Source organism: Cucumis sativus, chromosome 5 (genome assembly GCF_000004075.3).
Source record: "Cucumis sativus cultivar 9930 chromosome 5, Cucumber_9930_V3, whole genome shotgun sequence".
NCBI lineage: Eukaryota > Viridiplantae > Streptophyta > Magnoliopsida > Cucurbitales > Cucurbitaceae > Cucumis > Cucumis sativus.
Window position 1 is genome coordinate 21,261,955 of NC_026659.2, and position 15,098 is coordinate 21,277,052.

General features: G+C 34.0%; 4 protein-coding genes across 4 annotated transcripts; 2 read left to right on the top strand and 2 right to left on the bottom strand.

The window, feature by feature from the left end:
- Positions 1–141: 141 nt before the first annotated feature.
- Positions 142–932, top strand: LOC101221723. Its single transcript, XM_004149772.3, has one exon. It carries the CDS (start codon positions 210–212, stop codon positions 765–767), a length of 558 nt encoding a protein of 185 aa, XP_004149820.1. The 5' UTR covers positions 142–209; the 3' UTR covers positions 768–932.
- Positions 933–6,952: 6,020 nt separating this feature from the next.
- Positions 6,953–9,809, top strand: LOC101221489 (ABC transporter G family member 6). The gene is made up of 2 exons (XM_004149771.3): positions 6,953–7,519; positions 7,707–9,809. The coding sequence occupies exons 1-2, from the start codon at positions 7,352–7,354 to the stop codon at positions 9,771–9,773; spliced, it is 2,235 nt and encodes a 744-aa protein (XP_004149819.1). The 5' UTR covers positions 6,953–7,351; the 3' UTR covers positions 9,774–9,809.
- Positions 9,810–10,194: 385 nt separating this feature from the next.
- Positions 10,195–11,780, bottom strand: LOC101221251 (dirigent protein 10). The gene has a single exon (XM_004149770.3). The coding sequence runs from the start codon at positions 11,319–11,321 to the stop codon at positions 10,332–10,334; it is 990 nt and encodes a 329-aa protein (XP_004149818.1). The 5' UTR covers positions 11,322–11,780; the 3' UTR covers positions 10,195–10,331.
- Positions 11,781–11,933: 153 nt separating this feature from the next.
- LOC101221017 (chalcone--flavonone isomerase) lies at positions 11,934–14,865 on the bottom strand. The gene is made up of 4 exons (XM_004149769.3): positions 14,685–14,865; positions 14,453–14,611; positions 13,455–13,678; positions 11,934–12,437 (listed from the first exon to the last, which is right to left on the bottom strand). Exons 1-4 carry the CDS (start codon positions 14,779–14,781, stop codon positions 12,195–12,197), a joined length of 723 nt encoding a protein of 240 aa, XP_004149817.1. The 5' UTR covers positions 14,782–14,865; the 3' UTR covers positions 11,934–12,194.
- Between the last annotated feature and the right edge of the window lie 233 nt (positions 14,866–15,098).

Consider the following 15,098-nt stretch of genomic DNA (forward strand, 5'->3'; position numbering starts at 1 on the left):
TTGAAAATAGTTTTGCATCTACCCTATTTTTGAAATATGTTTCAAATTTTACATTATTTTTAAAAAAAATCCCCAAAAACAAAACAAATAGAAACCACTAAATTATTTGATTAAAAAAAGTAATTTAAAAGAAAACGAAAGAAAGAGAAAAAAAGTATAAGGCCCAAACGGTTACAGCGAGTTTATCCTGAGCTCAGATTTCTGCTTCCATGGCGGCCATTCCATCTTCCTCACTACAATTCCCTAACTCTCTCACACTTCCTTCCAATTCAAAGCCTCCCAAGCCCAAGCTTCTCACCTTCCTAACCAGGGCAGCAGATCCGGAATCTCCCGCCGGCGATTCTGAACAACCTGGATCTGACGGCGACGATTTCGAGGACCGACTCGCCAAAGTCCGAATCCGATACCGAAGCGGAACAGGAAAGAAGGCAGAGATACGGAAGGCTCGCAAGTCCAAGCAAGGTTCTACCACTGCCGCCTCGTCGGTGTACCTACCGCCAGTGTCTCTGAAGGAGGCGGTTTCCGGGGGACTTAAAGTGGAATTCGGATTTAGTCCGTACAGCGAGAGGATCAATGGTTGGATTGCGATACTCGGAATATCGGCGTTGGTTCTTGTGGAATTGGCTACCGGAAAAAGCGTCATCAGTTATCATACGCCGGCGATTATACTGATTCAAGTGTATTTTGTGGCGGCGGTTGCTGCGGTGTATATCAAATACGAGAAGGAGAAGGTTAGCGTTTGGCCGTCGGATGAAATCAAAAGTTAGAATGAAGCTTTGTTTAATAAATTCAGTAATTTTTTGGGATGATTTTCATTTTCTGTTTCTGAATTTCTACATTAATTTTGAGTTATGTATGAATGAACACTAGAACTAGAAATAATGTGCAGTGGTTCAAGTGTTTAATTTAACTAAAATCAATTCTTTTAACTATAATTTCCATACCATTTCTAAAATCAAAATATTTTAACCGTTCAAAGCTAATTTTGATATATGAAAATCAAAATAAAAAGTGTATCAGTTGCATAATAAATTAATTAACTATCAAACATGCCTTGCAACTGATTTGAACTTCTTTCTAACATTAGTTCAATTGTTTTGGGGAATTTTGGGTAATAAGAATGTAAGTTCATCTAATGTGAAGCAGCCAATTGTAAGCAAAAGAGGAAAACATAAGATACAAATCCGTAAAAGGACTTTGATAGGCTTTTCTTTTTCTTCCATTCATTTTCTCCTCTTTGCTCCAAATAGTAGGTGATGAAGGCATTTTTCTCTCTTCTTTTTTACATCTCTTTAGATACCATCAGTTTCTAAAGCTAATCGTCTTCTTCTTCTTTCTTCTCTTTCTGACTCCTTTTCTCTCTCAATCATGATATTCACAACTAATAAGTAGTAAAGAAGAGCTGCTAGCAGATCATTCAAGATCTCATTCAAAAGAATCTTTCTGCTCCTTTTGTTTTGAGTCTGATCTTTCTTTCTTCAACTCTATTACATTTCTTCTATTAAGTTGCTTCGCTTCTTCATCATGTCTTCTCTATATCTTCTTCTCTCATCTTTCTTCCTCTTTCTCATTTTACAATTAACTCTCGCTCCTTCTATCCTTTCGTCCTACTTCTCTCCAACACGATCAAGCTTCTTTGCCCATCTCTTCTTCCTCTGGTCTCTCTATTCAAACCTCTATTTCTAAGTAGTAGAACGTGCCATCACCTACAACCCTTTCTTTCCTCTGTCGAGGACTTCCACAAAATGAAAAGGGGTGACATCGTCGTATGCTCCAACATTTTTTGCTCTAGTTTATATCTCGGATTATTGCTATGATTGATCTGTCATCCAATCTACTTAAAGAATTGTCAGACTTGGCCCCGTGCCATTTGGAGAATGAGCCTATATATAGGCATGGATGAGTAAGATATTCTTGCAATTCAAATAAGATTTGAACCACGGAGTGGGCTTCTTTGAAAGAACTCGTCCATTCCTTGGGTGATTCCTTATTCTAACGTTTGAGCGTTTGCTCGTCGTTTAGACGATGAGTGAGATTTCTGTACAGTACCCTCGAGGCTCTTTTCACCTAGAGAGTACTAGGACTCTTGTGCCCCGACCCTTGATTAAATAAATTCCCCTATGACCCACAAGTCAAAACGAGCATTGCGACGAGGTTAGGAGAACACTTCAGTGATTGCCTTTGTGGATCCAAATGCGCTCACAAGGCGTACAATAAGAATAAGACCAATAAAGACTTCATAAGAAACCGTTTGAGCAGATGAACGTAATGCTCCTAGAAGAGCATATTTCAAATATAGATGAGCGAAAGTTTCCATCGAGTTGATCATACCCTTCTTTAGACTGTACGAGCATGTTCTCTCTCACCCCCCATTGCTCTTACGACTCTTTATCCCAACTAGCTCTAGCTCCAATTCTTCCCTTTCTATTCCTCGGTAAGCGGACCAAAGGAGCATGGCGGCGATATCTACTTTTGATTGATAGAAAGCATCTCTTCTTAACTTATATTACCTGACCGAACTCACATAAAAAATCAAAATAGAAAAAGTGGTTCTTGCTAGTCGCATCAAATATATTTTTATCTAAGAAGACTTCGTTGTCCGGCTCCTAAAAAATAACGTTATGATCAGCCTATTCATCCTCTCCATTTGAAAAGAAAAGAGTGTGAGAACTTTTCAGTGACAGAGAACAAAGGCTAAATAGGATTTGGAGACATGATGATTCACATCAATTTAAGCAGGTATGAAGGGTGTGGAAGGTGCTATTTAACGAATGTAATCAAGATGGCTTGCTTACTCTCTGTTAGATATAAACTTGATATGCATTTTATACATACTCATACATATTTGATATTACACCTTTGAAATATAAAAGATTTTAAACTTTTGTTAAACGATTGTCAAAAGGAAAATATATATTTATTCTAAAAGAGTTATAAGCTTACTTTTAAACTAAATTATATACCCTTGTCCCAAACTAAAATACACATTAAACAATTATAATTTATAACATTAAACTAAAATAATATATACTCATTTACAAAAATGTCACGTGCTTCGTTTAGCCAAATGCATTAGGCATGTTGACTTAATTGCAATTAAATTAGTTTTTTTTAATATTTTGTCATCTTTTAATGTGTATAGGTGTATGAAGTGTGTATTAGATGCATATGTGTATCAAACAACATATATCGAGTAAATCAATTCGATTGAACTTGTTTTTTATTTTTATTTTTTGCAATATATGCAAAATGTGAAAAGTTATGTGTGACAAGCTTGCAAATTCCTAAACTCAAGTTGTCGCTCATTATAATTTCTCTTAGAGAAAAAAAAGGTTGTGACCAATAATCATCTTTATTGAGGTTGTAATTTTTTTCATTCATGTGTTATGTCAAATATTGTAATTTTTTTACATTTTAAAAAATAGCAAAATATTAAAACTACATAAAAAATGTAACAAGACTTGTTAGTTTTTTTTTGTTATATTTTATAAATAGTTTCAATATTTTGCTATTTATAACCATCTATTTTTTAAAAAAAATAATGTTTTTTTTAAAAAATAGGTTACGAATGAGATAAAATATTGACAAAAATATAATAATGAAGTCGTAGACCCGTCTACGTCTTCCATAAGTTATGCCTACTAAGCTGAGGTCGTCTTGTATGACTTGTCATTCACATTTTTTTATATTAAATATCCCAATATCTAAACTCTAATTCTAAAATTATTTTTTATTAGATTAACATCAACTACTTAATTTTAATTTGATTATTTTCTTATTAACAACTTATTTATTCTTTCTATATATATATATATATTGAATATCTCACTCTCCAATTTTCAACTTTCATATTAAATTCATTTCTAATTTTAATTTGATTTTTTTTTACTTATTAACAACTTATTTATTCTTATTCTTTTTTTTCTTTATATATATATTAAATATTTTTCAATTTTTCTCCTTAAAATTATGTTTTCTTTATTAACAACTTATTTATTCTTTTTCTCTTTATATATATAATTGTTTGACCTATATAATTTAATTATATATATATATATATATATGAAATATCTCAATCTCCCATTTTCAACTTTCTTACTAAATTTCCAATTTTAATTTGATTTTTTTTACTTATTTATAACTTATTTATTCTTATTCTTTTATTTATATATATATATATATTAAATATCTCCATCTCCAATTTTCATTTTTTTCTTATTAAATCCACCTTCCAAATTGTAATTTGGTTATTTATTTACTAACAAACTCATTTTATTCCTTTATTTATATATATATATTAAATATCTCAATTTTCAATCCTTAAAAATATGTTTCCTCGTTATTTCTTTATTAACATTTAGTTTCCAAATTCAACGGTTGGATCTTCAAATCTTTTTAGGAATAATTTTTTTAAAGAACAAATAAAAAATACATTTAACAAAAAAAAAAGTTTAGGCAAATGATTGTGTATTTCTCTATAATTGTATTTTCATTTTCTTTTCCTTTTTTAAAACCCTCGTGTAAATGGCAGGGGAATGTAACACAATTGACCCTAATATTTAATCTTACCAGATTAGGCTATACCAAGCACACACTATTAGTGCAATAACCTATATTATATTAAGTTATTAGTGGGTAGAAAATCCTCATTTTATTATATATGTGATCTAATTAATTAATACCCTACGAATTAAATTGATAGAGGTCTATTCCTAGATTGGTTAGGATTCATTGAAAACCCTAATTAAACTATACAACGAAACCTTACGCTATGGTTCCAATAGTCCAAAACAAATAAAGCACCTAGTCTTCTTTGAGTTCGGAGAAAAATTTCACTTAGAGTAATTGGGTTTTGGTTCAGGAAAGACAACATTCATCTTATATCCATTATAATTTTTAGTCAATAAAATTAGGTACGTTATTCTTGACAATTTGTCTATTATATAGATTTTAAGTAACTATGCTAACTAAACAGATGTCTTAAAAGAGAAGGAGAACCTTCTGATTTCAAGCCAACCGATATAGTCTAAAGAATTATACTAATTCGAAAATAACCAAGGCGAGTTAAGTTAACAATTGCCTTACAATTCTGGAGGACATAAATTGACAACCACTAAACTCTACACTTAGCTAAACTATACATTTCTAGTAGTAACTAAGACATAAAATTATGGTTGTCTCTACCACCAACAAAATAGCATTACTAGTGACTCTTGTGTACGTCAACTCAATATACTAAGATCAAAGGAAAGAACATATCAACCAAAATTTTGGAAGAAAATGAATGATATGTAAGAGTAGGAGTTAAGAAAAGGGGAAGAACAAAAATAACAGAAAGGTATAGAGAATTGTATTTGTGTGTATATATATATATAGTGTTTAGAGAGGAAAAAAAGGTTAAGTGAAGAAAAGAAAAAGGGAATGAAAAAGTATGGGGAAAGGTAACGGAAATCGTTAGGAAAGAACGTGGGGAATGTAAGAGAAAGATAACGTCGACGCTTTGGTGTAGGCAAAATCTTGGTTCAATTTTCGACCACATTCGTCTCGCGGTAGCCCAACTACATCATCAACCAAAATACTTTCTACGCTAAATTGCTTTTCTAAAAAGTATCATTAAATTAACTTCCTTTTTTTTTCCTCGTTCCCATAAATCAAACCATACATTTCATTTATTATATGCTTTACAACTTTCATCTTACATATAACATTACTCAATAATTCCCATAAACTTTATTATATACCAAGTTAAGTTTGACTTATGGAAAGCTTTTATCATGTTGTTGTGATAGTTAGAAAGATCTCATATCATTAGAGATGTTTTTTTTTTGCCTTTCGTAATTAATGTACGATAGCATACTCTTTGAGTTTTCTCTCAAGTAGTAATTAGTTTCTACTTATGTAGAGCACGCCACTTAATTACTTGATAGAGTTCAATTGGTGATCATCATAATAAGATTAACAAAGTTTAAAACAACACTCTAATGATATTTATTTGAGAAAAATCTTTCTAGAGTTACGGTAAGCAACTCATGATATTTTCATTTTGTTTTTGACATGTTATTAAATGATCTTTTTATTTTAAATATGAAATAACGCTAGAATCAATTACGAATCAAAATAATGTAATAGTATCTAACCATATCTCTAGTGTAGAAGTAATATATATATAGTGAGAATGATTTATATAACTAAATCCGGCCAATAAACTTGTTTTATTGTGATACTCAAGGTTATATTTTAAATTGTTTTATAATAAAAGCATGTAAACTTTATGAACATAAAAAATGTACTTTAGGTTTATATAAACAAATAAAAGAAATGGTTGTTTTGAATAAAGAACAAGTTTGAAGAATAGAAGTGATAAATATTCAATGCAACAAGTTTGCTAAACTTACCTGCCACGCTCTAACTTCCAAGTTATCTCCTTTTTCTCCGCTCTCTAATCCTTCTTCCCTTTTTCCGTTCCTTTTTAATTTCATTTATCCTTTTATTTTCATATATATATATATATATATATACACACACTTTGGGTTGTTCAATTCTTCTTGATTTTCTTCTATTGCTAAATTTATAATTTAAAAAGCAGGAGACCTATAAAGAAAAAGAAAAAGAAAAAGAAAAAGAAAAAGAGAAAGAGTCAAACGTTTAAATAACTTAATTTATAGGGTTTATGAAGTAAATTGAAAATTGAATAAAAGTATAAATAGAATACTAAAGTTGTAAGAAAGAAAGAAGAAAAGTAAAATATAGAAATGAATTGTATGAGAGAAAAAAGGGGGGGTCGGCCCGTGTAGTGTTGAATCCTTTAATTAATTAAAACTTGAGAAAGAGTAGATCAACACCCAACCTAAATTTGCAAGCATAAAGTGTGAACAATAAGAAACCCAAAAATACAAATAATTACACATGTCACAACCCCATTTGTTTCTCATGGTTCATAATTTTGCAAATGTTAGGAGTTTTAGGCCACCTTTTTTTCCTCTTCTCTTCTCTTCTTCCTTTTCAAACTGTTCCAACTCTAACCTAACTGTGTAACCACACTCTCCAACCCTCCCCAATTCCTCTTTCTTTTATATTTCAAACATCTTACTTCTATCGTATTTATGTTGCTATACAAAACCCCCCAACGTTCTTAAAAAACTTCACTTCATACAAAACTTCTTTCCCTTTTCTTTTATCTCCCCTTTTTCTGTTAGGGGAGAGGATCTCCCCCCCAATATTTAGGTACCACAAGTAAATTGTGCAGCTAAAATACAGAGAGTGTAGAGCTTTTTTTTTTTTTTTTTTTTTTTTTAATTTTCATAAGAATAAGATCATATTATTATTATTGTTATCAAGGAAGGTGTTGATTATGGTGGAGAATATGTCACCTGCAAGAGATACGGTTGCGTTTTTCAATGATATGGAGCTTCATGATCGTCCACGCTCCTTTGCTGGTTTGTCTCCTACACTTGGCCAGCTTTTGAAACGAGTCGGCGACGTCCGTAGGGAGGCCAACGGAGACGGAAACGAGACTCCTGTATGTGTTCCTCAATAAGCCTTATATATACATATATAGAATATTTGTTGAAGAAATTACTTAACGTACTTTGAAGCTTAACATTATGGATTAAACTAATTATATGTTTTTTACTTCTCTAATTAATAATATAATATGTGGATTAGGGTAATTTTTATTTAATTAATTATGTTGTTTGATTGATCAGGTTCATCAAGTGTTGGACATTAACGGCGCGAGCTTGGAGCCGAGGTCCTTGCCTTTCATGCTCTCCTTCAACAATCTCACATACAGCGTCAAGGTTCGCCGTAAGATCAGTTTCTCATCGGTTTTTCACCATCGGGGGAACAGACTCGGGGGTTCTCCGGTCGACGACACAGTTGTCGGCGACAGTTTGTTCACTAAAACAAAGACTCTGTTGAACAATATCTCCGGCGAGGCTCGAGAAGGCGAGATTATGGCCGTTCTGGGAGCGAGTGGTTCTGGGAAATCGACGCTGATTGATGCACTGGCTAATAGAATTGCCAAAGGAAGCTTGAAAGGAACGGTGACGTTAAACGGTGAGGTGTTGGAATCCAGGTTGTTGAAGGTCATCTCTGCTTATGTAATGCAAGATGATCTGCTTTTCCCGATGCTCACGGTGGAAGAAACTCTGATGTTTTCTGCCGAGTTTCGATTGCCTCGAACGCTCTCCAAATCGAAGAAGAAACTGAGAGTTCAAGCGTTGATTGATCAGTTGGGGCTTCGGAACGCGGCGAAGACTGTTATTGGAGACGAAGGACACCGCGGGGTCTCTGGGGGAGAGCGGCGACGAGTCTCGATCGGAATCGACATTATTCACGATCCGATCATTCTCTTCCTTGATGAGCCAACATCAGGACTGGATTCAACTAGTGCGTTCATGGTGGTGAAAGTTCTGCAGAGGATTGCTCAGAGCGGAAGCATCGTCGTTATGTCTGTACACCAGCCGAGTTATCGGATTCTCGGATTGTTAGATCGTCTATTGTTCCTCTCTCGAGGACAGACCGTTTACAGTGGCTCTCCGGCGAATCTTCCTCTGTATTTTTCAGAGTTCGGTCATCCGATACCGGAAAACGAGAACCGGACTGAGTTCGCGCTCGATCGGATTCGAGAACTCGAAGGCTCACCAGGAGGGACTAAAAGCTTGGTTGAATTTCACAAATCATGGCAGAGCATGAAGAACATTCCAAAATCAGAGTCGGATCACCAGAACATGTCATTAAAAGAAGCAATAAGCGCAAGTATTTCAAGAGGCAAATTAGTTTCCGGCGCAACAAACAACGACGCAAGCCCCAACTCCATGGTTCCGACCTTCGCAAATCCATTTTGGATAGAAATGGCGGTTCTATCAAAACGATCAATTCTAAACTCCCGCCGAATGCCAGAGCTCTTCGGAATCCGACTCGGCGCCGTTCTCGTCACCGGATTCATCCTCGCTACAATGTTTTGGCAACTCGATAACTCACCCAAAGGAGTTCAAGAACGCCTAGGGTTCTTCGCTTTCGCCATGTCCACAACCTTCTACACCTGCGCCGATGCTCTGCCAGTATTTCTACAAGAACGATACATTTTCATGAGAGAAACAGCTTACAACGCATATCGAAGATCCTCCTATGTTCTCTCCCACTCTCTCGTAGCCTTACCAGCGCTAATCTTCCTCTCCTTAGCCTTCGCCGCAACAACATTTTGGGCCGTCGGACTGGACGGCGGAATTTCAGGCTTCTTATTCTACTTCCTGATAATTTTGGCAGCATTCTGGGCAGGAAGTTCATTCGTAACGTTCCTTTCGGGAGTAGTACCTCACGTAATGCTTGGATACACCATCGTGGTAGCAATTTTAGCATATTTCCTTCTGTTCAGCGGATTCTTCATCACACGGGATCGAATTCCAGGCTACTGGATCTGGTTCCATTACGTATCGTTAGTGAAATATCCATACGAAGCAGTATTGCAAAACGAATTTGAGAATCCGACGAAATGCTTTGTGAGAGGAGTTCAGATATTCGACAACACACCGCTGGGAATGGTGCCGGGGGCGATGAAATTGAAGCTTCTGGAGAATCTGAGCAAGACATTGGGGATGAGGATTACGCAATCGACATGCTTAACGACGGGAGCTGATATTTTGGTACAACAAGGGGTGATGGATTTGAGTAAATGGAACTGTTTGCTGGTGACGGTTGCTTGGGGGTTTTTGTTTAGGATTCTCTTCTACTTTTCGCTTCTCATTGGAAGTAAGAACAAGCGAAGATGAATTCACCATTCACCATTCACCATTCTCCATTCTCCATTCTCCATTCTCTTTCTAATTTGTTTAATTATTGTGTTTCTTTCTTTCTTTCTTATAATTTATAATCTATCGTCATATTTTATTAAGCCTGCGATGCATTCAAATAATTGTTATTAAAATCTTTAATCTCCAATATATATTCTTCTTTTTATTTGTTATTTACTTTTTTATTCATGTTTTCAAATCCAAACTAAATATTGAACGTAAAAAAAAACAAATTGGAAAGTTGTTGATACAATTTAGGTAAGAATTCAAGTATGAGAAATAAGTATGATTTTAAATAATTCTGTATTTCCCCCAAATTTTGGTTTGAATTTCAAATATGAAATAAAAACAAAACTATATTTAATAGATTTTTGGGTTTCAAACAAGGGAAAAAGAAGAGAGTATCAAATCTTGGTTTGATTCATATATATATATATATATATAAATATATAAACTTTCATTACAAACCATAAATTCACAAACAGAATTCAAACATATTCTCACTCAATGATAAAAAGTAAAAACAACCCATTAGTTTTAATAACTGATGTAAACAGTGAATTGGAGCAAAGTCTCAACTCCATCGGTTTCATGTTGGTTGATGCCTGGAAGAGTCTTCACATTTGCATACCCTCTTGCATTTACATATTTTCCTGTCCCTCCCATGATTGCCAAATGAGACTCCGACACCGCCGTCCGATGAACGCCAAAGAAGCTTAAGCTATCGACGTAATGGCCGCTCTCAAACATTGTAGTGAATGCCATTGTTTGACTGTTCCCATCTTCTGAACTCACCACGTAAAACCCTTGTGCTTTCCCGATCAGCCCAGAACCCAGCTCGTGTCCTTCCGTGAGTTCGTCGTCGATAACTGTCATCGTGCCGAAGAGGAGTTGTTGTACCGACACTCCGGACGGGAGTTGTCCTGCATTAACGGATGGAAAGCCGAGCTGGCCGTTGAAGTTGTTTCCACCACCATTGCTGTTTTGCAACAATGGGGACGCTGCTCCACCAAGACCGATTAGAAAGGGAAGGTTGTTGTTGTTAATTAGACCACTGTTTCCATTACTTTGAGGAACATTATTTCCAACTGATAAAACTGCTCCATTGGGTTTAGCAAATGGAAGTTGGCCATTGAGAGCTGGATTGTTAACTGCCCCCGTAACGGCTCGAGCCGAGGGATTTGTACCTCCAAGGATATCGTGCATGAAGAAGGTTAATACATGATGATCATCTTCAACTCCCCCTGAACTAGGTAGAGTTGATGAAGGTGTAGTAGCTCCTTGCCCCAGGTTGTTTCCAGCTGAATTAGGTAGAGTTGTTGAAGGTGTATTAGTAGCAGTAGGTCCTGTCCCGAAATTACCGAAAGGCGTCCCAACGACACTCGAGGCTGCTGCCGGAGTACCAACCGGGACTTGTGGCTGCTCGTCGAGAAGTCTGGCTGAGTTGGCAGATAAACACATGAAGCAGAGGAGAAGAAAGCAGAGCATTGGTTTAGTCGAGAAAGGGAGAAGTTTGGGAAATTCCATGAGAGGAAGTTGAAGGAATTAGGGGAAACAAATATATTGTTTTTGTATGGTAATGTTAAAGATGGGTTTGAGGGTAATATATGTGAAATTATATATACACACACATATATATATGAAACAGATTAGGGGTGAAGGAAATGTGGGAGTGGCTGAAATGGAGTTGGTGAATAACTCTATGATCAATGGGTGTATTGGTTTAGGTTTCAACAACTTTTTAGTTTAGTATATTGGTGAAGAGGATTTGCTCAACTCCCAAAACACCAACAAGAACACACACACAACACAAAATATCAAACTAATAATGATACATACAAATTGGAGAGAAATGCAAATATCAAGTTGCATTTCATATGTTCTTCTCAACAATAATCCTGTTTAGATAAATTTGAATTCATTTTCAAGAAATTGATAATAACAACTTGTTTTAACTTGATTTATTTATCCATCTTGGTTCAATTTAATCCTTAAAATTTTAGAAAATCTTCCTATAAAACAAAGTAAACATTTCAGGAAGTTTTTTAAATATGAAAGGTGAAAACAAAGGGACTAAAATAAGGACTCCCTAAAGGTAAAAAGGATAAAAATGAACATCTCAAGATACATATACTAAAATAAACCAAAGCTAAAAGTACACTGATCAAAATGAACCATAATAATGAAGAGTACAGTACAATGATAAAAAATTGAAACTTATAAAACAAAAGATGAACCAAAACTCAAATACTAAAGTAGTATTAGAACTCAAATACTAAAGTAGTATTAGAACTCAAATAATAATAATGAAGGAGAAAAGCAGCGAGTAAATTAGAATTCAGTTATTACAACACTTTAAGAGCGAGAAAACAATGCAGAAGGATGAGTCTTAGAATGCACCTATGTGGATAAGTGGATCCTATTTGGTTCGGATTTAGGATCTTGAAAAGGGTTGGAAATGTTGGGTTGAGATAGATTGAAGAGATGGGATAATCTTGAAGCCAAACTAAGCCTTGCAGCTGGTGAAACCCCATTTTTTCCAACAATGGACTCCAAAACAGATTCACTAAGCAGTTTGTTCTCTATTTTTTTCACCATCTCTTCTTCTTTTTCACCAATACTCCCATCTTTTGAAAAGCTAATCTGCATCCAAAATTACTCTTAAATGGCTTCCAATAGCTTCTTTCAATTATATCGATACTGTTGAAATGATTTGATTTTAATGATGTGTGTGTTTGGAGATAGAAATAAATGATATGATATTTTCAACTACAGTAAATGGGAAGATTGGGTATGAGGACTTTAACGGTAATCTAAATTTCACATCACAAAATTTAGAAGTAATTTCAAATAGACAAGAACACTTTTTTGCCACTATTAAAAATCTTAACCAAACATTATTACTTCTCTTTTTAGTAAAATCAAATAGTTGTATTTAAACACTTCAACAACTCTTTTCAAGTACCACCGTGTTCACAATTAATATGCAAAGATATTTATTGAGAATTTTGGATGGCCACTTCCTTTCAATCTTTTTCATTAATATCTCAGTATTAATAAAAAAAAAATGAGTTTTTTCGAGAATAATAAAAAAATATATAATTTACACCTTATAACAAAATAAAAAAAACAAAAACAGAAACTTGTTCCACTTAATTTTATTATAAATGGTTAATTGTTTGTCCATTTGGCTATTTTTTATAATTATATATATATATATATATATAATAATTTATTTTGAAAAAAAAATTGAAAGATAAGAATAGTTAAATTTTGATTCCTAAACTTTAAATTAAGTTAATAGATTAATTATATTTTACAATAATATTTTTTAGGTTCAAAGTATATTTAGTCCTTATACCATTCTTAAACTTTTAATAAAGGTTAACAATTAATTCTTCAAAAATTTCATAAATTTAAAACAAAATAGCTCATACGTGAGTAAGAAGAGGTTTAAATACTACTTTAGTCTTTAAAATTTTCACACATTCAATATGTTTATTTTAGTCCATCTACGTTCAACTTTGACTTATTTTAGTCCTCTTATCTTAAATATATTCATTTTGGATCATAAAAAACTATCATTTTATTCTTACCATTTTCATTTTTATTTCATTTGAAAGAATCAAATTTAATCAAAAGAGTGAAAACTGGACTAACCGATAAGGTATTAGGAGGCAAATGGGTGAAAAGAATGGAGGAGCCAGGAGGGAAATTTTCATTTTTGAAGATATCGATGAACTTTTGAATGGCTTCAGCTCCTTCATCACTATAAATTCCCATGGATTTCCAAGCTGCTTCACAATTCTCTGCCACTTTCATAGCATATTGTTCACCCGTGAGTGGCAATATTAATGTCACATTTGTAAACTTCTCGAAACCCCCTGAAATATAATCAAATATATTATTCAATCAATTTTGCACCTCATAACTACAGTGTACATAAAGTCACAAATCAGAAATCAATTTTGTTATTAAAATTCTTAACATCATTCTTTGGATTTACAAAGATTTGCAATTAGGTTGTTCATGTCAATTATCTTATCATGTCCTACTCAAGATTTGAAGAATAAACTTCCATATGTTTTCAAAAGATGCCTCAGCCTCCAATTTTGTCAATTTAGTGACTAAATAGAGAGCTTGGTGATATTTAATATTATCAATTGATTAAAACTATGTCAATACGTTAATTCAATTGAACTTTGTTTAATAAGATTTTAAACATTCAATTTTGAATTCCCAAAAGTTTAAGAATGCACTACTTCAAAAAGTGCATAGCTATTAAATAACTTTTTACTTGTAGACAAATTACTTGAATTAAATTCATGTGAAGAAAAAAAAAACATTTTTCATTTAAGCTTTTAATTTTAAAATGTACTTTTAAAATGTTAAAATGTTATATTGATATTTGAATTTGGTTGCAATAAGATTCCTAAATTTAAGATTTATATTTTTATCTGAGATTTCGTTTTAAAAGTTATTTTTAAGGATTTTTATTAATAAGATTCATATGCTAATATTGTATTACTCCAAAACAAATTTACTTCAACAAAACCACCGGAACACCGGCGGCCGGCACGGCAGAAATCTGGCAGCAATTTCTAACTTTCAAGTTTCAAGCACAGATTTTAAAAAAATAAACAAAATCAGCAGCTCACCAGTGACAACGTCCCTGAAGAACTCAACGGAATCCATTAACTCCGCCGCACTCTTTCCACTCCACTTACCGGCGAGCGACGGCACAGCTTTGTCCTCCAAATAAATACCGATCGCAGTAAATTTCACAGTATTTCCTCCGATCTCCAATGCCCTAACTCCTGTACAAAATTTTCCACAATCACAATCTATCGCGGATCACATCAGAGGAAATGAAATGGTTCTTATTGGTACCTGCACCGCCGAGAAAAAGAGTGTTAGCGGAGGCCGGAGGCTTGATTTCGGCGGGAAAGTTAACGGTCTCGACCTGAAGTCCACCTAGACGAGCCATCGAAAAAGGTTCGGTGAGAAATGTGTAGATATCACGGAATGAAGAGAAGTGAGTGAGTAGGTAGTGAAGTGGGAAATTATGGGTTGGGGGCAGGGCTTTAAAGTGTAGTTATGGGGAGGAGAAGAGATCACGTGCGGAACACGCGGAGAAAGGATAGCCGCGAACCTTCATCTTTGTTAGGTACGAATTAAACAACGGTTGGTGTTGTCTAAGGTGAACAATAATGTATGTTATTAAATTATATGTTTTCAATGTTTCTATTAAACTTTTACTTCCACTTTTAAAGTATACTCTAAAATATTAACATAAAATGTAGA